This window comes from Brachyistius frenatus, unplaced genomic scaffold (genome assembly GCF_029030835.1).
Source record: "Brachyistius frenatus isolate BFR_SWC_R1_liver_20210118 unplaced genomic scaffold, ASM2903083v1 Contig_133, whole genome shotgun sequence".
Lineage (NCBI taxonomy): Eukaryota > Metazoa > Chordata > Actinopteri > Embiotocidae > Brachyistius > Brachyistius frenatus.
The window spans coordinates 552819-576769 of record NW_027210732.1 but is presented as its reverse complement, the minus strand read 5'-3'; the positions used below and the strand labels follow the sequence as shown (position 1 = coordinate 576769).

The following is a 23951-nucleotide window of genomic DNA, read 5'->3' as shown; positions in this document are numbered from 1 at the left end:
CTGTTGCACGACACCCAGAGAGGATGTGAGCTTTACCTCTCGCCTCTATTGAAACACCATTTATGAAACCATATTGATGCTGTTATTCAGTATTCTCAGTTATTAAGATACATGTCTCCTAGTGAAAGGGAGGGACAAACTTTCCTTGAACTTGCTGGAGACTGCTTAAAAGCAATGATCAGATGTTTGCCTGTTTTTCAAGATGTACTCTGTGTTAAAAGTCCACTCTTCCTCCACTTCTCGTTTCGTGCAGACAACCATTGATTTTTGCTTACAAGAAAAAGGGTTTTAGGATGAGAACTAACCCATAAGTTTAGTAAATGTAACACTGTTTTTGTTACAGTTTGACTCGAGTTTCCAATGACAGCCTAAATTCTGATAAAGTATCACCCAGAACTGGTTAAGTTGTAAAATGCTGAAGCTGTGTTTATGAGACAGCTCCTCTACCTGTGTTTCCACCAGAAGAACTGAGGTCTAAAAAAAGGTTCACAGTGATAAAGGAACCTTTTAGTTCCTTGGAAAGTTGCCAAACAAGTTCCCAGAACTCTTTGATGGAAAAACAGATGCATTAGCTGTTTAGTCCTGAGCAGGGCATTTTCTTTTTGTAATGCCAAATAATAATGCAACGTCAACTAATGATATGCTCCTCGACTTCAGAAACCCAGTAACATTAATATATATGTATCTATGCCAGCTACCCGTACATGCTAAAATAAACGTATTCTTAGTGGATTAACATACTTTTTAAATGAATTTATTATGCTCTTACTGTTGTGTTTTTGGTTTTGAAAGGCTATGAAAATATGACTCTTAGATTTTGATTATGTCACTAGTTGCAGATGCAAACCTTGACCTGCTGTTCCACACTGAATAATCACCACTTTTAAAAATAACCTACCTAAACAGTACGGCTTGAAATGCTCTAAATGAAATGATAAGTAACCAAGTAATCATGCTGTATTTTCCCCAGAGGAGATGAAGTCAGCCACCGTAATCACTAAAAAAAGCCAAGGAGTCACAACCGCTCAAATAAATGTCACAGTTCTATATGTCAGCCCCACTAATGCACTGTGAAATTGTAGAGGACGTATACCTATTGGTATTTCACCAAGATTTTTGTCCCTTACATTTTGTCCCTTGGTAAAGGCCATGAGTAAATGGATATGGGCCTTAAACATTGTCCATTGTTTTCATCTCTTTGTGACTCAATCTCTACTGTCCCTGAAAGGTCGTCCGCCTGTTTCTCTGCCCAGTAACCACAATACTTCCCCCTCAAGCTTTAATGGGACACTTTATGTGAATGGAAATTATACTGAACTTTCCAACTGCATCCAGTCAGCAGTACTTTTACTTCTGCGGATTTTCAGTTTGAGAGAATGCTTACCCATCGCAATTGTCCATTTTCAGGGGTATGGAAGATCTAAAGAAAAAACTTAAAGTAAAAGCCAGCTTCTTTGGGTTTTCAGGGGTTTTCAGTTGGTCTTTCTAGATGACATCCGTTAAACTGAGTCTGAGAGAAACTGTCTGTCATCGCTGACAAGGCCTTGAGGCCTTGTGAGGATTAGCTTCAGAGTGCTGAGAGGATCAGAACAGTATGCATCAAGTCTGCAAGTATTAGGTTGAAATGAAAACCTTTCCCACAGAGTTTCACACAGTTTTCAGGCATGCTGATTGAATCTTAATGCAATGACTTGGAAACATGTGACAGCTGATAGAAAATGTCTGTCATGTTGTACGGATGTAGTATGAGGAAACGGTGACCGTTAGTGTCTGGTGGCTATGTTAGCAATCATTAAGTACGTGTTGCTTGTTCGGGCCCGAGCACCGAGCATCGGTGCGAAAGCCCGATTGTTTCTGAAGGAATTGCCGTTCTTCTTATTCTTACGTAAAGTGATTTGCCTTTTTGGAGGCTTTATCATATTCAAAAACTCGTGAAAGTGGAGACACACATGTCTCCCGGCGAAAAATGTCATATTCTAGTGGAGTCGCGAGTGGCCGCGGCCAAACGGCTCGAGAGCGCCCCCTAAAGAGATGCCCAGGCGGTCACATTTAGCTAAATTCACCAAATCCGGTGGACACGTGTATCACACCTGGACGCACAAAAAAGTTACATTGCACCGTTACGTCAACTGGACAGGAAGTCCACCATTTTTAATTTAGTCGCCATTTTGGGCGATTCTGACACGTACTTTGTCGAACTCCTCCGAGGGATTTTGTCCAACCGACTTGAATTTAGGCTCTATGGATAGAAAACATGTTTGGGATTAAATCTTCTTAAAATAATTTGTTTTCATCGATGTGTGTGCCTGTAAGAGGTGGCCATTTTGAGCGTCTCGCCATGAAACTACGAGTTGCTTTAAATCTTATGTACATGGACCGACCTTCTCTAAACATCACAGGTATGATAACAGCCCCGCCCTGAAGACCCCTGTGGGGTAATATTCGCTCATGGTCATAGCGCCCCCTGTTGGCCACTGGAAATGACACTTTTCATACTTTCACATTCTACGTTAAGCTGGTTGATCACATGAACGTAAAGTCGGGTCACAATAACCTAAACATGTAGTTGATGATATATTGAGACATTCGTTCGACTTTGTCAATGGGCGTCGCCGTGACGATGCGGCAAAGTTGGATGTCTCGCCGTGTCACAGGAAGTTGATGTTTAAGGTCAAAGGATGCTTGAAACCTCACGAAACGTGTGACATACATCCGGCGTGGTGAGACGATACATTATATACCTGTTTTGCGAGAAGCGGGGATATGTGGTCCCTCGCGCGCTGCATGTTGGGGAGACGGCTTTGGGGAGATGGCTTCGGGGAGGCAGAGCGCAAGAGTGCGAGGGCCTGTACATCACTGCTTGCAGTTTTAATTGTATTTATCTCAGTGTAACACACAGTCCAGGTGCTACAGCACCTCATGATATGATGACAAGCTGGTTTCAAAAGTGGAAGGGTTATTCATACATATTACCCCTCGTAATTAGGAGTTATTACAAAGGATTGTGCTCATGAAGGGGGTATTTCAGGGTTGTTGAAGATAGCAAGTACTCATGCTGTGACTAGCATCTCACACACTTCTGCATGATAATAAATGATCACACAAACATGTGGATAGCAAAAAATTACAAGCACTCCTCCCTATGGTTCTGATGAGACTACGAGGCAGAGTTTTCCATTAATAAAAATTGCTCCTGTTAAAAAAAGGAAGAAAAAAAAAAGATGATTGAAATTGATTTTTAGGTTTTGAGTGTATTAGGAATTAATGATACAAATGTCTGGGGGAATTAAAAGCTCCCTGGATGAAGCCAAGTGTGGCCATCAATTCAGAGGAGTCAGCCAGGTGTGAGGACTGTTAAGACGTTCACAGAGGCGTACTGATTTCATCAGCCAAGTATGCCGAGTCTAACACCTGCGGCCTGTAGAATATTTTTCTACTTTGCATTTTCCTTTGAAAAAATGGTTCAGACTCAATGGAGAAAAGGAACAATGACATAACAAGATAAGGACGGGTACAGAGAGAAAAGACCTGCAGTAAATAGACAACAAGTAGCTGCTTTACTCCTGAAAACTCTACTCAAACTCTTTTCCATTTTCTATTGACAAGATGGTGGAACGCTCCGAGAAGGAACACAGCCATTGCTTGCTGGGTTATACAGTACATGCACTTACCCTGCACTTGAACTACTTTCCACTGCACATATGTCAGTATATTTGTAATGACATCTTACAGGCATCTGCATCATTAAAAATACCTTCTTAGCGCTGTTTAATCCTGAGCTCCATTCAGACAATCCTCATGTGATTTTTCACACCTTCTTTGCATTGCAAAGTACATGCATATGAAGGTTATTATGGAGAATATTAATGTGAAATATCCTCATGGATGATAATCAGACCAGCTCATCAAGTGAGCAGTTTTTTGACCATGTGGTCCAAGGACCATGGTGGAATTATATCTGACCTAGATTATTCACTGTGCTCAATCAATGCTCACAGAATCATGCAATTATGTGCACCTGGAAATGTTTAAAGTGGTAAAATTGTTACTGTTAATTTAGAATTTCTTTTTTTTTTTCTTTCTTGTTGCAGGTCCCCTTCGTATGAACTAACATGGACAAAGTGGTCATCAGTCTCCTGCTTCTGGGAACCACAGTTACGATGGTCCATGCATGTCCCAAATACTGTGTCTGTCAGAACCTCTCGGAGTCTTTGGGGACTCTGTGCCCCTCCAAAGGGCTGCTCTTTGTGCCACCTGACATCGACCGGCGAACTGTGGAGCTACGGCTGGGAGGCAACTTTATCCTTAAGATCACCCCTCAGGACTTTGCCAACATGTCAGGTCTGGTAGATCTCACTCTGTCCCGCAACACCATCGGCGCTATCCAGCCTTTCTCTTTCATCGACCTAGAGACTTTGAGATCCCTGCACCTGGACAGTAACCGGTTGACCGAGTTGGGACCAGATGACCTCCGAGGACTGATCAACCTTCAGCACCTCATTCTCAACAACAACCAGCTGAGTCGCATCTCTAACTCAGCCTTTGACGACTTATTAGTGACATTGGAGGATCTGGATTTGTCATACAACAACTTGCGCAGTGTGCCTTGGGAAGCCATCCGCAAAATGGTTAACCTCCATCAGATGAGTCTGGATCATAACCTCATCGCCTTCATTGCCGAGGGGACTTTTACAGATCTGGATAAACTAGCTCGCTTGGACCTCACCTCCAACCGCCTCCAGAAGCTTCCCCCAGACCCGATCTTTGCTCGATCCCAGAGCAATGTAGTAATGAGCACTCCTTACGCACCGCCGCTCTCTCTGAGCTTTGGTGGAAACCCATTGCACTGCAACTGTGAAGTGCTTTGGCTACGGAGGCTGGAGCGTGAGGATGATATGGAGACATGTGCTTCTCCCACCAGTCTAAAAGGACGCTACTTTTGGTCCGTTCGTGAGGAGGAGTTTGTCTGTGAGCCCCCTTTAATCACGCAACATACGCACAAGTTGCTGGTGCTGGAGGGCCAAACGGCTAGCTTGCGCTGCAAAGCTGTCGGGGATCCGATGCCAACCGTACATTGGGTTGCTCCCGATGACCGTTTAATCAGCAACTCCTCCCGAGCGACCGTATATGAAAATGGCACCCTGGACATTACAATTACTACATCCAAGGATTACGGTACTTTCACCTGCATAGCTGCTAATGCTGCAGGGGAATCTACAGCCTCCATTGAGCTATCGATCATTCAACTCCCTCATCTGAGTAATGATACAAATCGTACCACACAGTCAAAGTCGGGACTTTCGGACATAACAAGCTCTACCAAAATCAGTAAAGGGGAGGCCAAGCCTCTTCCAGAGAAGGTGGTGTCTGTATCAGAAGTGACTGCCGTCTCTGCTCTGGTCAAGTGGACCGTGAGCAAATCAACTCCAAGGGTCAAAATGTACCAGCTTCAGTACAATTGCTCTGAAGATGAAGTCCTAATCTACAGGTAAGAATGATTAATGGAACTCAATTCAATTACATCCAAGTATGAGCTGAGACCTCTCTGGTCAAAGTGACAAATTAAACCTGAGGTATAATCTTTAGCTTCAGAATAATCATAGGTGTTTTTAAAGTCGATTGCTAATTGTTTGCTGGGTGAGTACTTGAGACAGTCAATTTCTTTGAAGAGCTACTCAAAGATCGACATTCATTTTTCTTAATCCTTCTTGAGATTTTTCTTTTTTTTAAATTGACAATTGGCAGTGATGCCGCTTTCATATGTTTAAGAAAAGTGAAACCCGAAGTGAAATCCTTGCCCCAAACCATTAATTAGAAATCCAAGAAGAAAAAGGATTATAGACCCTCATTTTAATGTATCCCTCTTAAGCTGCTCAAGTCCGTAAAGTATAAGCTTGAAGACTGTTGCTGGAGATCTTTAGGCTCTGTGAAATCAGTTTCCTATGTCAAATGAGACGGTGAAAGCAGTAACATTCAACCAAGATAATTGGTTGGAAATATCAAAAATACAGCCTTTCTGTTCAAGATTGAATCAGTTTGGGGACACTAAAAGATAATTGCGAACAACCACATCCATTTTTGTCCTGCATTTGAATCTGAAGGATACATTTTATCTTCCAGCTCTTAGATTCTGGTATTTACTTTATACACAATATTGTGCTTTTTTCAGGTTTTGTATCCCCTAAAGTAGCTCATTGCACTTAAACACACTAATGGATCCCTCCAGGGAATGACTACCGCTTGTTACGCTAAAGACAGTATTACTCTGCAAATGTACTTGCATGGAAATTGTTGGTCTGTTGTGGATAGCAGTTCCAGCAGTTTATTTTCCAAACACTGATAATTGATGGTGAATTTCTTTACCAACACCTTATCTGATAATTTGACTGTGAAATAGTCCTACGTTATTTACCTGTAGTGTGCATTCCAGCACGAGTCATTGAATGACACATAACTGACACAATATGGGATGGCAAACGATTGCTTATTACCCAGGAATCTGAGATTAGAACTGTACACAATAATAAAGAAAGATATGACTTCATCCAAACACAGTTAATGTAAATCACCATCCCTGTGACTTCAGTAATAAGCCGCTTATCTGATTTCCTGCCTTGCACATTTTATTCCAGTTTTTCATGCCAGAGAAAAGACAATAGGACATTTCAGGACCTTTTATTTTTCTTCCTAGTGACAGAAACATTAAATGACTCATTCACATGTCTTATAAATAGCCTCATCAATTTTCTGTAATTCCTAAAATATTGCAACTATAATGCTAATGTGAGCTTCTCATTCATTGATTTGCAGTTGCAAAATTCTTTACTTGAAAAGTGATTATTTTAATGACATTTCTGATGTTGTCAACAATAACTACACCATTAATTTGTTTTGAATGCTAGCTTGAGACATTAGAAAAATGCACATCTCATTCACTTAATAGGTTTTTCAACTTTAATATGGCAATTTGGATGGGGATTTTCTGACTTTAACCTCACTTTCATGCTCAGCTGGTAGCCATTAATTTGAAATCATTCATGTATTACTTTTAAATTGTTCTTTTTTGATGCTTTAAAATGTTTTTATCATAAGTTAGCATTGTTTGCAGTTTATATACAGTAGAACAAAATTAATTAAAGCAATCAATTTCTATGCAGACCAGAAGACAAATTAGGAGCTAGAAAGAAAAGATCATATGTAAAGGCAGGCCAACTTTTGCCTCTGAATGAATTCTATTATGACTTCATTGCTCACACATGCATACTTTCTGCGCACCTCTACTTGGCCGACACAGTTTCCCACTGCCTCCACTCCAGCAAATGCATGATTAAAAATCAATCACAGCCATGTGGGGCAGGAGAGAGATTGCATGGGTTCTCTCGAACACGTGAGGAAACACAGCTTCTCCCCGGTTATGGAAAAAGGCAATTAAGGGTGAATAATGAACTGCAGCCCCACTGGTGTCTGAGCTGTGTGGTGGAGGCGCTTCAGAGGGATCAAAGCTTTGGATGCATGTACTGTAGGAGCAGACAGCCAACAATGGATTGATGACAGATGAATCTATTTCTAGACAACTACAGTATGCCGGTATGGTTGAGTCTTTAAGGGCCATTTTCTATCCCTATGTTAAGCAGTATGTAACAGCTATTAGCTTGAGCGTTGCACACTTCAACTATTACTCATGGCATTCTATTTCTACTTCCCTGTTTGGTTGGTAGATAGTTCTTAGGCTCTGTATGTATTGTTCAGGCATTACTTTCTTCTTGAAGGACAGTTTTATAACACAATAACTTTGATCTTTAAAATAGTTAACTCACTGCAGTAATGTATTTGATTGGATTAGATTCATAGTTGATGTAAGGGTGAGACAGGAGTCCAACCGTAAATGCCTACAGCGGTGGTTGATTCATCTATTGATACCTCCACAGCAACGCTATACAAATGTATATAATCAAGCCATACCATGCTTAAAAATATTTCCCATTATAACATAGTTTACTTGGATGGAACACAATTTTTCCACGTGTCATTTCTGTAATGAAACTTCTAGGAGAAAACGTCAACAGCCCATGTCGACCAATCATGACTCTTGCCTTCCCCACCCAGGACTATGCATGTAGCTGACAGCTTAATTTCATAAAACCTAAGTCATAGTTGGGCTTAAGGGTTTGCAAAACATAATGGTTACAGTTTGCCTGGTGCAAACCTGACCCAATTTCCCTCTGTGAATATTATTCTGGCCACCCTGCATAGAGAATAATTTGCAGTCGTTCCATCCTACTGGCCGTAGACCTTTAACCGTTTAATTTGAACCAGTCAGCATGTGGCAAAACCGTGTGATATTGCCACCACTTCAACTACCTATGGCCCGTGACCACCAAACCAATGCGTTTTTTCCTGAGCACAGCATATATTTTTTACGTTGTTTTTAATGAACACCTGTAGCGTGACATGGTGCTGAGTGTTTATTCTGTGCTGAACGTTAAGCGTTTCTTTCCGGTCACCTAGAATTCACTCGTCACTGTCACCAGCCATCAAATCCCAGTGAAGGAGGGGCAGGACAAATGAGGTTAACCACAATGGTTGCTGATTGGTCCGCCCTCCAGAGTGGTTGTGCAAACGCTAATACGAACAAAGTTACCAGACTGTTATCATAGCGAAGCAAACTGAAGCTGTGAGCCACAGTCTGCGCAGCCAGGCTAGGTTACAGTCAGTAAAAAGCCTAATGTTAATTGTAGGTCTGTGCCTGGAGTATGGCCGGATGAAAGATCAATGATACATCGATCGCCCGTCCACTACCGCGACTTTCCCCTTCGCTGCATATGAACGTTTGAAGTTGTTGAATATTGGCGTAACTGGGGACCCTCGCCTGCGCATACATCGTATCTGCATTCAAATTTCAGATAGCATCTCAGTGATGTTCCGTTATGATGTGATCAAATATGATGAATACAGTTAATTACACTTGACAGACAGTTTACCGTACATGACAACAAAAACTATGACAGCAGCCCAATTGGTTTTATAACATTTCCAATTGTGAGGTTTTTGGTTGGCCAAAGGGCACCATTTGTTTGATGAGTCAGGCACTGCAATGACTTGCAAATTAAGACAAACTACATTAATTGAACACCTGCATGTTTTTGAGGGTAAAATATAGGTATGTTTACTATATTCATTTGCACGGGGTGTTAAAATATATTTTGACACAACGAGCGAGGAGATTTTCTACTTTGATTTCTTTGCGATTTACATTTTAAATGGATGAGTTTGGAGGGATTAAAGCTTTTGTCAATTGCTGCCTCCACAACAAAAATATCCATTGCTACTACAGCCCATTGATTGGCAATACATCTTGGACAATTAACTTACTGCAGCATTGATTCTCAATTTCAGTTTAAAGCACTGAGCCATAGTTAATCAGTCATATTTAAACATCTTGAATAATAACAGATTGACTTGAAACAACTTAATGCCTGTTAAATAGAATGTACAAGAAATTACATTTCACCAAAACAATATTCAAAAAGTGTCTATTCAATGCTTATCTCATTACTATTTGTTTCATGCATATCAAATGAGATCTACTGAGAGAAATGAAGGCATATTTCTGCATTAATCTGTGCATATAAATAGCTACTTAGCATGCTTAATTTTGCCTATTGCTTTGATCAGCCCGAGCATAACAGACAAGTCCACTGCTGCTTTTAACACTTAAGTTCTTTCGCCTTTTCTTGAACTCTCATGTCAAGAGGTCTGTATTTGTAATGTGGCTTTCTGCTTTTATTTTCAGGATGATTCCCATGACTAACAGGGCCTTTGTAGTCACAAATCTCGTCCCAGGGATGCAGTATGACCTGTGTGTGTTGGCCATCTGGGATGACACTGCCACCACCCTCACTGCCACCAACATTGTTGGATGTGTCCAGTTCATCACCACGGAGGACTACCCGCAGTGCCAGTCTCTTCACAGTGGCTTCCTGGGCGGCACCATGATCCTGGTCATTGGCGGCATCATTGTGGCCACGCTGCTGGTGTTCATCATCATTCTCATGGTCCGCTATAAGGTGACCAGTGGGATCCAGACTAATAAATTACCGACTGTGAGTAACACATACTCGCAGACCAATGGGGGACTGAACAGGTTTAACGGCGCTCCACCACAGGTCAAGTCCACAGTGGTGGTCATGCGTGAGGAAATGGTAGAGTTCAAGTGTGGATCCCTCCAGAGCAGCCTGTCTTCGTCATCCTCCTCTTCTAACTCATTAGACAGCCAAACAGGAAGAGGGGCTGGCGACCGCTACAGCATGCAGGGCAGCGAGTGCAGCACCTTGCCCAGCAAGTTCAGAAGGCACGGGCACGGTGCCAAAGCACGGCCAAACCTGGACCACCTTTTAGGGGCCTTAACCTCACTGGAGCTTCGGGGTGCAGCGAGGGACCTCCAAGGGGCTCCTGCCCCCCCGACCACTTCCAATGCTATGATGACGGTTGCCGTGGTGCCGCCATCTGATAAAGAACCGCTGCTTGGAAGGGCCGAGTCTACGACCATGCTGGGACGTCTGCTCGGGCTGCCTCAGGAGGGTAAGCCCAAGAGGAGCCACTCGTTTGACATGGGTCACGTGGGGGCGGCGCAGTGTCGCAGCAGCTACCCTCGCAGGATCAGTAACATCTGGACTAAGCGCAGTCTGTCTGTTAACGGCATGCTGCTGCAGTATGATGACAGTGAGGACGAGAAGCCCCCGTTTGAAAGCTCCGAGTGGGTGATGGAGAGCACAGTTTGAGTACTGATCATCTGCGAGGTCCATGGCCGAACAATAAATCTATGTGAGAAACGAAAGGAACATGAGTGTGGAAGGAGAGATGTTCCAAAAGGAAACCGATTTTGGGTACTGCATGACGTTCACCCATGTGAATACTGTCGAAGTGATGAAGTGGGAAAAGACGCTCAAATGAATAGATTCCTGGCCATGATATCAACTCTCGAACAGCGTCAAACTGTTTTTGAAAAACATTACCATTTTGAAACAACTGCAGAAATGGACGACAGGGAATAATTCTCAATCCACAGGGCATATTAAAGGATCTCTGAAAAAAAAGTGAAAAAGAAAGACACGAATATTAAAGTGGATTTAATATGTCTTTACTGAATGAATGAATGAATGAACGCCAAGAGGATTTGCAGAGACTGTGGCGAACTGGATCGCAATGCCGTGGACCCTCAGTGTTTAATGGGACTCCTGCAACAGTAGATGGAAGGACCGGAGGTGCTAGAAGACAAATTAAGACAAAGTCATTTTTATTTTCATTTGAGTTTTTCTATTATTTTTACTATTTATTATTTGAGGTGATTCATCAGCAGGCAGAGGCACAGCTCTGTAACGAGGTTGTAGTTGATGACGATCACACACACACACACACACACACACACACACACACACACACACACACACACACACACACACACACACACACACACACACACACACACACACACACACACACACACACAAATACACACAAAGAGAGAGAGAAGCGATATACAGCCATTTCATTTACTTTCAGTCAAACTGACATGATTCACTTTCAAAAAGCAGTATGGCCCTCTAGATATCACTAACACTGAACCACAAGCCAGTCTTGTATTTCTACCTCAGGTTATGATTCAAATGAGGTTATTTATATGTGAAAGCAAATGAAAATACAACGAAGATGGATCACAAATAGCTCCAAACAAAGTTATTTGCTTCTTTGGAAATGCTTCAAAGGACTACTTAGTGCCCAACCAGTCTAATTCAGCTCAGGTGGAAATCCTGCCCGAACAAAATGTATTTTTGAATGATTTGGTACTCCTCCCCCATTGGTTAGCATTGGTGACAGTGGTCCCTGTAGGCGAACAGGGCCATTGATGTAAACAATGTTTGCCTCAGGGTACAGTTTCAGATGCTATCAGGATGTATTACAGTAGCTGGATATCAATGGTGTTTGAAATCCATCAAGCCCACTTAATCCTTTGCCCAAAGCAGCCCACAGCAGGATGTATCATAGGGCTGTCATTCTCTTCAGGCAACACAAACAAGAGGGTCCAACAATTACTCATTTAGCCAAGTTAAAGGGAGAAAATTGTCTTTTGTTAGCCCGGTAAAGGTCATCATGCTGCTTAGGAAAGGTTATTATGTGGAGGGAACAAAAAAGGGAGAATTATTAAAGGCCAAACAGTTGAAAAATCTGGAAATCTATCTCGCCAGATTGCATGATAGAAAAACGTTGTTGTGTTATTTCAATTGATTCATCAGGGGAAACATTAATCTTTCATTCTCTTTCATACAGGGCTGTACATGCAGGAAGATACTTTGAAATAGTCACTGTTCAGATTACTGCCTACGATCAACTGCAACATCCCAATATGTCAATGCCTTTCTCAATATTCTGTGGATCTCTGCTGAATTTCAAGATGTAGGGTGGTCATTATTTTTTTGTTTTGTTTTCTTCCCTACAGTAGGTGTACTGTTCTGTATATTGGCATTTTTTTGTACAATAACTGGGTAAGAATGGTGTGGGGGAGGGGAGAAATTGTGCAGTAGTACTTTTATTTTTATGTGAAGCAAACAGTGAGAAGGTGCTTTACTGTGGTGTACCAACTTGGTCATTGTTAGTTGGCTCACTGAAATGGGATTTTACATGGTACTCCGAGAAGGGGAGGTGTGGGACTGGCTGTTCTCAAAGGGTCTGGTCACGCAGATAACTTAAATACACATTTGACTTACCTCTAGTGGTATCTACTCATGTAGACAGCCTTGGTTTTATTTGTCCAGGGTTTAAGACTGCCCTCTGAGAAATGTCTGCCTCTACTGCAGTGCAGTGTGTGGTTGAGATGTGCAGACTAACAATATATACTGTTTGACAGTATTTGTCAAATGTCTGTGGAGCTATCCCTTTTTTCTTTTTCTTTTTTTTTTTAAGCTCTAAGTGTATTCGATGTTTGGGGGCAATCCTACCAAATCCTATCAAAAGACCAAAACCAACAATGAATTGATACTAACATGCACACTCTATGTAACCAAAGCCGGATATATTATATCCATGCTATAGTGCACTCCATTGTTGTCCAGTCCAATGAGCCACACTGCTGCAGTGCCTGATATGTTCCTCCATTACCATCAACACTAATACTGACGTTCAATCTGACATACACCATCCTATTAACTATCAAAGGGATGGGTCATTTTCTAACACTATTACAAGGCTGATTAAGTCATATAATAACTTTTTCGTAGTGTAGCAGTACAAATAATATGTTTTTATGATGAAATTTGACAACTATTTAAAAATATGTGGGGAAAAAAATTGTTATTACCATATCTTGATTTTGACTAATCTATTTTATGTTCACACTGTTTTACCTTGCATACAGCCCAATGTAACTTCTCATTAAGTGCCACCTACCAAACCCCAATCAGTCCGCACAGTAAACATCAACCAAGGTTATGTGCTCTAGGTAAGGTGAGGCAAGGTAAGGTTGCAGTGTGGTCATTGCACAAAGCGCACAACACTCCAATGTTTTGCAGTTGATCTTGGATGGACACGAGGCATTTCCCCAAGTTGCAAATTTGACGTTTATTTTTCATGCTCCAGTTCTGCTCTTTAATGATGTGATTCATGATTAAAAGAAAAACTTAATCCTCATCGTTATAGCCTGAGGTACATCTTCATTTGCAGAGCTGTTGCCATCACAACCCCCCAATATCAAAGAAAATGCTGCTCTGCACTAAACCTGGAGCTCACACGCTGTGCCATCATGATGCTGTGACAATAGGCCACACAGACATACTTCTGTATCATTGTGTCTATGTTAAGGCAGTGTACCAGTGAGGCAACAGGTCAAAATAGAAAATGACAACATTGCCCTCTAAATTGTCTTTCAACATTAAAGTTTTTTACACAAAAAAAGACATTGCTTTTTCACATTTTGATACCAGATGATTGTAAAAGACAAATAGTTTGAAGAAGTTGAGAGCGTAACTTAAAAAAACAAAAGGATGAATTGCACAATGTGTTATATAAACCCAAAACCACAGTTATTCCTCAATTCTCAGCAGTTCAATTCAATGTTTTATTTTCATTTCAACACATTGTACATGTAAAGGAACAAAATTTAAGCTTCGTTGGATCCAAAACTGATGTTTTTTTTTCCACTAAATCTCTTTTAACTAAATTGATTGTAACTGTAAGCAGCACAAACCAAAATCCACTCTCCTCCATTGTCGGGGTGGAGGCCAAAATATAAAAACAATTGATGTTTCAAAACTTGAGCAAATAAAACCAAAACCATCTGCATGACCAAATTCCAATAAAAGTACATGAGTAAATATCGTTTTTAGTTCATTTGTGTGAAGCGACCCTTTAACCTGCCGTCTCTACTTGTGACATGTAACATCCCTCTCCACTCTGCTAACTGAGAATATAAATTTAAGTGTGTACTTGACTCCACATAGTCATGATTCTCACCCAAGGTTCAAGGACAAAAACAAGAAAAAAAAAAAAAAGAAAAAAAACTGTTTCTGTGTGAAAACATTTTGCTACAAAAAAATATAAAAAAAACGGAGTAATTCTTATGAACCAAACTGGCTCGTCTGTGTTTTCTCTTCTTCCAACATCAAGTTATTTTATTGTTTCCATTATGAACGACATGATCCCTCAAAGTGTTGCCTACACTGTCGCTACCCACGAAGTACAAAAAGGCTAATGGTGTGTCCTTCCCCACATGCTGTCTTTGTTTACCGCAGACAAGCCACGGGTTTTCCTCCCGAGGTCCAGCTGCTGTAATCAGGCCAGTCACTGCTGACTCACCTCAACACTGTCCTTATTACAAATCACTGGTACACGCAGCTCCTAGCCAGAGCCCATAATAAGGCCTTAATTCATATAATCTGTCAGGAAAGGTGCTTACGGCAGCACAGAGTAAATATAATCCCCATGAGGGGCAAGCGTTGCATTATAAGACGGCGATATGCACCTGCTGAAGGCTCAAGAGGAACTTGACTGCTGGATGCTGAACGTACAGGGAAGGTTGTTATTATCAGGCTTTGTGCTGCCGTGATGCACAAGATATTCAAATATACTCTTTGAAAAGGTAAATTAGAGGTGTGTGTTGAAAAGTCATCTGATAGCAGCAGGTTTTTTTTTTTAAAAGACAGTAAGTAAAATGTGACACACGTCTTCGCAGCTTTATTTGTGAGATCAGGAGACAACATCTCAGGTTGCTTGATTTGCAAAACAAAGCAGCTTTAACAAAGGTGATCATTTTTGCTTTATATTTCCACACTGTTTATTTCCTCTGTGACAGCTGTATTGAAAGCAAATCAGAGCATCAATTTGTTTGCTAAATCTGTCACAACTTTTATACTAAGCATTAAGCGTTTAAATTTAGCATGTTTTGAACTCAAACTACAGATGAAAGCAAGCCTGCGCTTCAGGTCATTTGCAAAAATTGATGCTTAATGACTTGATGTTTTGATGTGTCTTAAAAGCAAATTGAAAATGAATGTGTTTTCTGCTGCTGAAGTTGAAATTCTGGTTGAAGAGAAGACATTTTGGACACTGAAGCTGTGCGTCCAACCCACAGGAGGAAGGCGGTATGAGGAAATCCAGCTTTCCTTAACACGGAATGACCCGTATGTGTGCAATGTCTCCTGGTTCCAATTTTGTAAAGCATTTAAAGACGTCTCATCTCGGACTTGTTTCCATTTAGTTTGACAGGTCCGTGATCCTGTCACATCTCCATACTGCACCGACACTGCCCTCATGTGTTTGTTGCATCTTGCGTACGTGTTGCGTTAATTTCTGAGAACGTGCACGACCAACGCTCCAAACAGACGCAGGATACAGCCGACATGTGCACGCTAACGCGAAGTTTAAAGCGAGTATATCTCCAGCCTTAGTAATCCGAAGTATGGACAGCGCATGTGAAAGTTTTACTTGATGATAAAAAAAAAAAAATCTTCATCATCTCCTCACCACGGGCCAACATCGCCTTCAATGACGCCACCAGCATGGCTGAAAATGTACTTAAAGTCAGTGTAGAAAAGATTGTGTATTTGAATTTGGCATCAATCTATCAACATGCCAGGAGTATTACTCATATGCCAACACATATGTTTGCAATCTTAACAGCAGATGTGAAATGCGCTCAATAAAAAGAAGAGCATATTTGTTGACTAACTTTCTTTTTTTTTTTTATTTCCACAGTGCTGCCTACTGGGAGCCTTCATACCAATTAGCTTGCTCTTCTTTCATCTGATCTCTGACCTTCACTGTCAGTGTTTTATTCTAAAACAATGCAACCAAAGTTTGATTTTGCCGGGCTCTAACCCCTTTTAGGTTTTCTGAAGTTTTATTTTGTTATTTTTTTTCTACAGATACTTTGCAGCTTTTGGACACCAGCAGCCCCGCGGTGCGTCTATCCATCATCTCTTATGCCTGAACACGACCTGCGGCAGTCTGTTTTGTCTTTTTATAGAGGCACAGCAGACTGTATTGAAGGTCATGATGAAAAGTTTGCATGGGAGGAAGTGTGTGTGTGTGTGTGTGTGTGTGTGTGTGTGTGTGTGTGTGTGTGTGTGTGTGTGTGTGTGTGTGTGTGTGTGTGTGTGTGTGTGTGTGTGTGTGTGTGTGTGTGTGTGTGTGTGTGTGTGTGAGAGAGAGAGAGTGGACTCTCATATTCCCAATAAAAGTAGGATTTCATTACAACAAGCTCTCTGGAAGCGAACCTCATCTGCATTTGCGGCCTCAACATCGTTTTCATGGGGACTCTTTATTCCCAGAATGCGAAATTAATAACCTCATTATTAATAACACTTTGGGAAAATGGTAACTCGGTGTGGGGTTTGTTTATTTCACAGACAAAGTTGTCTGGCCAGAGAAAAGTTTGGAATGTGAGCCCGTCAGGTGTTATTTTGTCTCGTCGTCTCAGAGCCGGTTTCCTCTCACTCGGTCTTAATAAGTATCTAATTTGCTGTCACTCTGTCTCCCTCCCTGTAACAAGCAATTAAGTAATACCTGCTGGATAGTTTAATAAAGTGTCAGACTGCAATAAAATGCTCCTCTGGAAATGCAATCACATCACCGCGTTATAACATTAGCTGTCATTTATGGTGTTTCACCTCTGCCATTATGAATAAATTTTACTGAAGTATTTTTCTTTAGCTATTGTAGTAACTCCTACTTATTTCAGCAAAAACAGAAATTACAGGATAATGTTGCAGGAATTCAAAATTATGCTGAAAGCTGCACAAATCAAAATTGTTTATAATACCAAGAGGTTAAAATGATAAAGAGTTATGGAAAGGTGTAGCTTATGGTGACAGTACTACAGCCATGTATCACCCACCCACCCACCCACCCACCCACACACACACACACACACACACACACACACACACACACACACACACACACACACACACACACACACACACACACACACACACACACACACACACACACACACACACACACACACACACACACACACACACACAGCTCTATAAAGTGTTGCCCTTATTTCTGCTCATTGTTGATGAGGTCTAGAGTCATATTGTAATATAGTCATATTGCTTTGGTTTTATGGCCTGCAGCTTTAATGTATTCACATCATTTGCATTAATTTAGCATCCAGTTACAACAGGCAGTGGCTTTCAACCAACATGTACTTTAAAACATGAGCACAAATTGGACTTTACATTCATCAGGTGGCTAAAAACACAAATTTAACAGGATGTTTATGTTGCCACTTGACTTCTAGATGTGTAAATATGTAACGTTAGCCTTGACATCTTGGTAAGGCTGATATTGTGGCCCCAGTTTGTTCTGCGATCAGTCAAAGCAGCTTTTTACATAAACGTGAAGAGGCATTATCAATCCAAGTGTTGCCATCCTGCTAAAACCATGTAGCACATTTGCATTTGTTGAGAGAAACAGTCTTGTTTTCAGCTTCAGATTCTCTACAGGGATGAAATGAAAAGAGTACAAGATGCTAAATAGGCCTTTATTATATAGATTAGGGTTATCATCACTGATGTGTTAAGCAACATTTCTATGATGTAATTAGAGGTGAAGCTCATTTTATTTTGTAGCCCGTCAGTCACTTTAATCTGTAAAGAAGCATTATTCTATTAACTGATCATATTATTTGTATGTTAAAACTTTAATCTGCAAAGTAAACTTAAGTTATCAAGTAATTATAGTAATGCAAGGTAAAATGGAAATACTAAGTAAGGTGCAGGAACCTCTAAATTCCCTTCACTATACAAGTCAGGCATCGCTGACTTCATTTGACAACCCATTTGAAGAAAATAATGGACCCTTGATCCTATGGTGCAGTTTCTTTATTACTTACTAATTTATTACATTTTAAAATCCAAACCTTATATTTTCAGAATAAGGGGAAGATGGCGACTTTCCCTCTTCTTATGCACTCCCCGTTACGCCTGAGCTCCTTTAAACTTCCCCTACAGGAGAACGATGCCTGCTTTCCAAATATCCAATCACCGCGTGCCTTGTGTTGCATCAACACCTCCACCTCAATTGATTCTCCTTTCACCACCTCCGACTTCTCATCTCTCAGCTCAAGGACTCCTGCAGTATTCTGAGTTTGACCTTATATGTGATGAGAGATTTTGTACTGAAATCACCTCTGTCTGCTGTCGATAGCTCCGTTCAGTGAGCGTGTCGGTAGCTGGTACAGGTCACTCGCAAGAAACATGCAAAAACCTTATCTTCAATAAAACTGAAACATAAATCTCCCTGTCAAATGGTGTTATCAAGAAACACACATTCCAATAAAGTAAAGTATGTTTGTGTACAAGGTTTTAAACCTTATCCGTTCCTCGTTGCAGTTGTGCCAACTCAACCTCACAACACTTACCCAACACATCATTCTTTTGACAGCTAATCATCGCAATCTGGCTGAAATAAAGCTTAGACATATTTGTGCTTATTGACTGCGCCCAGGGGAGGATAAAGTAACGGCCCAAATTCAATTCCTGCCACGCAGTGTGAAAAAGCCTTGGGAAGGAAACCAGAACACTTTTTGACTTGTGAAACGAATTGTTCGTAATGATGCAGCAGGGCGTTGTTCAACACATCATCATCACAAGAAAACCATCAAAAAATATTATCCATGGTTTGATTTGAATGAAAAAAAAAAAAAAAGTAATGTGTTGTATTGATTCATTTCAGAGCTGCATCTCAAACAGTGAGCACAGCATAATGAAGCTCAGTATGACATCTGAAGCGCAGCATGATGCATCTCAGCACATCACCTCAGCTCACTCCTTTGTAAAACACTGTGTGAATGTCACCCAGTAAATAGAGCAGAGGAACTGTGTGTAACCTTGAACCATTCCTCTTATCAGCTCCCGTCCCGAACGTGACGGCGGCAGTGTCACCCAGCTGGTTGGGGTGATGCACAAGAGGACTAAATCATTATATCCAAATGTCCTATGTATGTGGCAAACTTGTTTGCAGATCTCATGCATAAAAATTGCCTCTGTAATTGAGGAGAGAAATTTCCTTTCCCAACAACAAGCATTATGAATATTTTATGCCACACTTTTACGTCGTAAATGGTCCAGGAAATAAGTTCCATCCACAAATTGTATTAACTGAAATGTTATTTTTTTTTCAGGCCTATATTTGCCAGGTAAGCAGTCATCCTTCGGTTATATCTATTTAGTTTGCTTTTACCGGTGCAGAGATTGGAAGGAGACCAGCGGCGCTTCAGATTTATTCTGGTGTTTACATGAATTTCCCCGAAAGTGAGCCGACAAATGAATTTGAATCAGTGTGTTTGTTGTGTGCTCAGATAAGATGAGACTTCTGTGCAATTCTTTTTTGCTCCCTTGTATGGCTGAATTTCATAAGCTCATTCATGATCAGGGTTTTTTTGTTTTTTTTATCTAAAGTACCGTAAAGCCAAAATGCAGAAATTTATTTAATTTGAATGAAAATTGTTCAGTGACACAAAAAAAGACATTTTTAAGCTTCCTCTATGAGGTACAATGTTGTGTATGTTTCTCCAAATATGGGTCTATTAGGCATAACTGTCCTTCTCAGTTGAGCCCGTAAGAGCATGCGCGATTCCCACTGTCTGACTCCTTGTTGGTTTCCCGCACATATGAATGGGCTAAAATAAAATACTCGTATAGCTTTTCAAGACTTTTTAAATGTCGCTGTACCAAATGCATTGAAGTCTGACAATAAAAGCACGATACGCTATTCACTGCTTTAGAGCTGCTCCTTTTCCAGTGATTGTCTTGTGAAAATGCTTGATGAATGTGGAAAAGCCCAGCACTGGGTGAGCTATCTCTGATGGTGGTTGTTACAACTCATCCCCTTGGTAAAGTCTCAGGTCTTTTCTGTTTTTTGTTTTGTTTTGTTTTTTCAGTTTCCATGTTCATTTCCTGGTTTATTTTGAAACTCACCTGGTCTCTTCTTTCAGGTCATTTCCCTTCCTCATGTACTCTCACCCTCATTGTTTCCACCTGTGTTTCATTGTCTGCCGCCCTCAGTTCCCGTGTCAGATCATTGTTGTCCCTTGTGCCGTCTCGTTCCAGCATTTTCTTATTGTTCTTGATTTATTCCTGTGTATGACCTGTTCAGCTCTCCTTGTGACCAAGTGTTTTGCTCAGCCCTCTTGGTAATGTTGCAGACGAGCTGCTCTTTTGGTTTTGACCCCTGGACTGATTTTTGTAATTTGCCTGTGGGTTTCCCTACTGGTGCGTTTGCCTGGTTTACACCTGTGTTACGATTTGTGCTTTCGGGTCCAAACCTTGTGCCTTCGTAACAGTGGAAAGCTCTGCTCTCTATGCACAGCTGAAAAGGACTTAAATACACATCCTCAGTGGCTATAAAATTGTATAAGTGTGCAGAAAACGTTTCAATTGGATGCACCACAGAGCAACTTTCATTGAAATGAATAAAATGCCATCTTCTGGTTCCAATTCTGCTAAAATACATATGTGCTTGTATATGAATGCATGGATGTCTGTCAGGACAGGAGGTTTGTCCACAGTTAAAATAATCACAACTCGGTTTACTCCGGATTTTCCAGCTGTTTGGTTTGTCACAAATGTCAGATCTGTATAAAAAAAAATTGGGAAATTTCATGTGACAATACTTTATCTTTTATATATAATAAGTCATGTTTTATTGATAAAGTTAAAATTAAATTACATAGATGTAGTCTTTAGATAGTAATTTATGGGTAAATTAACTTCCAACTATTTTTAAATGCAAAGTAAAAGGATTTCGTAATATAATTTTAGAAGACTTAATAAAAAGATAGAATACAGAATACACTAAAGGTCAAAGATTACAGAAATCTTTGATAGGCTTCACAGTTCATAATCAAATATGTTGGCCTTGTTACATTAATACAAAGTGACGTTGATAGTGAATTAGCAGGGAAATGATTCATGAAGAATACAAATTTAGCTGTAATGTCATAGAAAATGTGGGGTTTTTTTTTCTGGAGGAACATCCGGTGATTGTGCACTGGTTGGCTGACTCCTGTCATCGCTTGCAGGAGAGTTGTTGTTTTTTTCACTCCTGGGCTCCTGTTTGTCCTTTTCAGACCATCTGCACCCACGTAGCTCAGTGTGGACCTTCTTGGTTGGTCTGGATGGATGGCTCCCAGACAGGGTGTGTGTGTGTGTGTGTGTGTGTGTGTGTGTGTGTGTGTGTGTGTGTGTGTGTGTGTGTGTGTGTGTGTGTGTGTGTGTGTGTGTGTGTGTGTGTGTGTGTGTGTGTGTGTGTGTGTGTGTGTGTGTGTGTGTGTGTGTGTGTGTGTGTGTGTTCTGCCTGTCACAGTGTTCCCGTCTGAGCTTTGTTCTGTTTTCACTTTCACTTTTTCACCCCTGCCTCTCGTTCCACTCAGCTCACCCACCCAGATGTCCACTGACTCTTCCTGTTTCCAGTCACCTGACTCAAACGCCCATCTCACCTGTTTCTAATTCCACAATCAGCCCCGTTGCAGTTTCACCTGCCGTTTTGCCTTTGTCCCTCGCCAGGTCAATCATGTGTCCCTCAGTTCCAAATTGCTGATTGTTCCGGTTTTCTGTTACCTTTGAGCCAACCTGCCTGTGAGCCTCTATTTTGTAGTCATAATGAACTCTGCCTGGCTGCCAGGTTGTATCTGACATTGGGTCCTCCTTCCTGCTCTCCTCGCAAGTTGTAACTTTATGCATTGTGTATGAGCACAGTTCGTATATGTATACATTCATTTGTTGTTATCATACGTCTATCCTGCTCTTTTAGGGTGCAAAAATATGTCTCATAGGGCATAAAGTACAGGCTTTGCCAAGCTATTTTCAGATAAGCTGGCAAACTGTGTAAAAGCTTTAAAAATTAAAACCCCTTTAATTCAGTGTTCACGTAGTTCCTACTTCCTGCTTTTGTTTAGGTCTATTGTACTTTTTTTTTTTAAATCTTTGTAATATAGGAATTTCCTCTTCATATCACGTAGTGAATGTGTTCACATATTGTATCTACATTTTCCTAAAATGTGTATTTCATGCAAACAGCGCTGAGAGAAACCCAAACAATAGCTAATGATCCCTTTCTTTATGCAGCAACATGAATACTATTGAAAAATCTTCACGAGCGGCAAACTCTGTTTGTTGTCTGTGTGGCAAAGAAATAAAGCCATAAGGACATTAATGCACACACCACAGCTCCATATGGTTGTTGTTCAGTGGTGGTTTTCACATCATTAAGCCAGCATCTACAGTTTACAGTATATATAGGTGATTAGTGTTTTGATATTTATGTGCTTTATGTTCATTAAACGTGCCAATTTCACAGGATGAATCCTGCATCTGTAGGCTGATGTTTTACTCTGTTGTTCAGAGTCAGCATTAGATAACTGTTGGTGCATGCACTAATAAGCATATCACTGGGGTGTACACAAATTATCCATCCAAAAATTGAGCTTTCAGCATACAAAATGGTTGTTTTTCAAGAACACTCACGGGGAAAACTTCCTGGAGCTAAAAATGTCTCCTGCAAGATCTAGATTGGGGATGGAAACATCACCTTTTTTTTATTTAAACAAAATGAGTAAACACTCAGTAACTGGGAGGCCAGGGTATATCCTCTATCAACCCACCAGCAGCAGTCACATCTCAGTCCCCTGAGAAAAGCAGAGGTTGGGGAAGTGTATCCCAGACAGATATTCAGCTCGGGTCGGTGAAAAGCTGCCTCTAGTTCCTGCGTCTTGAAAGCATACTCTCCAGTCATGTCTGAAATCCCTGTGGACTGCCGGTGGAATCTCCTGACAAACACAGAGGATAAGTCAGAGAAACAGCACACAACTTGGACTTGATAGGTGAAATTAAAAGGCCTGCAGAGAGTCACTGTGAAAAGCTTGCTGCATTTAACTAGCGTCACTGCTGACGTCAAGGGGGCACAGTTTAAATTTTACAAAAAGGGCCCCCTTTATACACTTTTTCATTCATTTTCTACAGCTACTAATTAGAGTTGAGGGTCACAGAAGGCTGAACATTATTCAAACAGGCAAAGTCAGTTAAAAATCCTTTAAATGAATCATTTTCAATACTAACTTTATCTCTTTTTAAGGAATAGTAATCAAGATCTATTTTGCTCTGAGCATTTAACAACCATAACACATCTTTGTTTGAGGGCTAATATATGTGTTAACATCAGTAACTGGAGAAAAGGAACTAATGAGAAAAATATATTTGGAGCTTTATGGTTAGATTTGAATGGAATGCAAGTTCAAGATCATCCGTTATTGAATGAATGTAATTGTATTGGATGGATTGAAAGGGTAGGGGCGGCAGGGTGGTGCAGTGGCTACTTTGCATTGTTGCCTATCAGCAAAAAGATTCTCGGTTTGAACCCCCTGGTCAGCTGAGTCCTTTCTCTGTAGAGCT

At 40.9% G+C, this 23951-nt stretch overlaps 1 protein-coding gene across 2 annotated transcripts in view; it reads left to right on the top strand.

Moving 5' to 3' along the window:
• The window catches only part of LOC138630365 (leucine-rich repeat and fibronectin type-III domain-containing protein 2), a 132065-nt gene extending 117358 nt beyond the window's left edge, over positions 1–14707 (top strand). For both annotated transcript variants that reach the window (XM_069714663.1, XM_069714662.1), the window contains 2 exons: positions 4092–5488; positions 9794–14707. In XM_069714663.1, the coding sequence (XP_069570764.1) occupies positions 4113–5488; positions 9794–10781 (2364 nt within the window). In that variant the 5' untranslated portion in view covers positions 4092–4112 and the 3' untranslated portion in view covers positions 10782–14707. The remainder of the gene's footprint in view (positions 1–4091; positions 5489–9793) is intronic.
• Positions 14708–23951: the final 9244 nt, after the last annotated feature.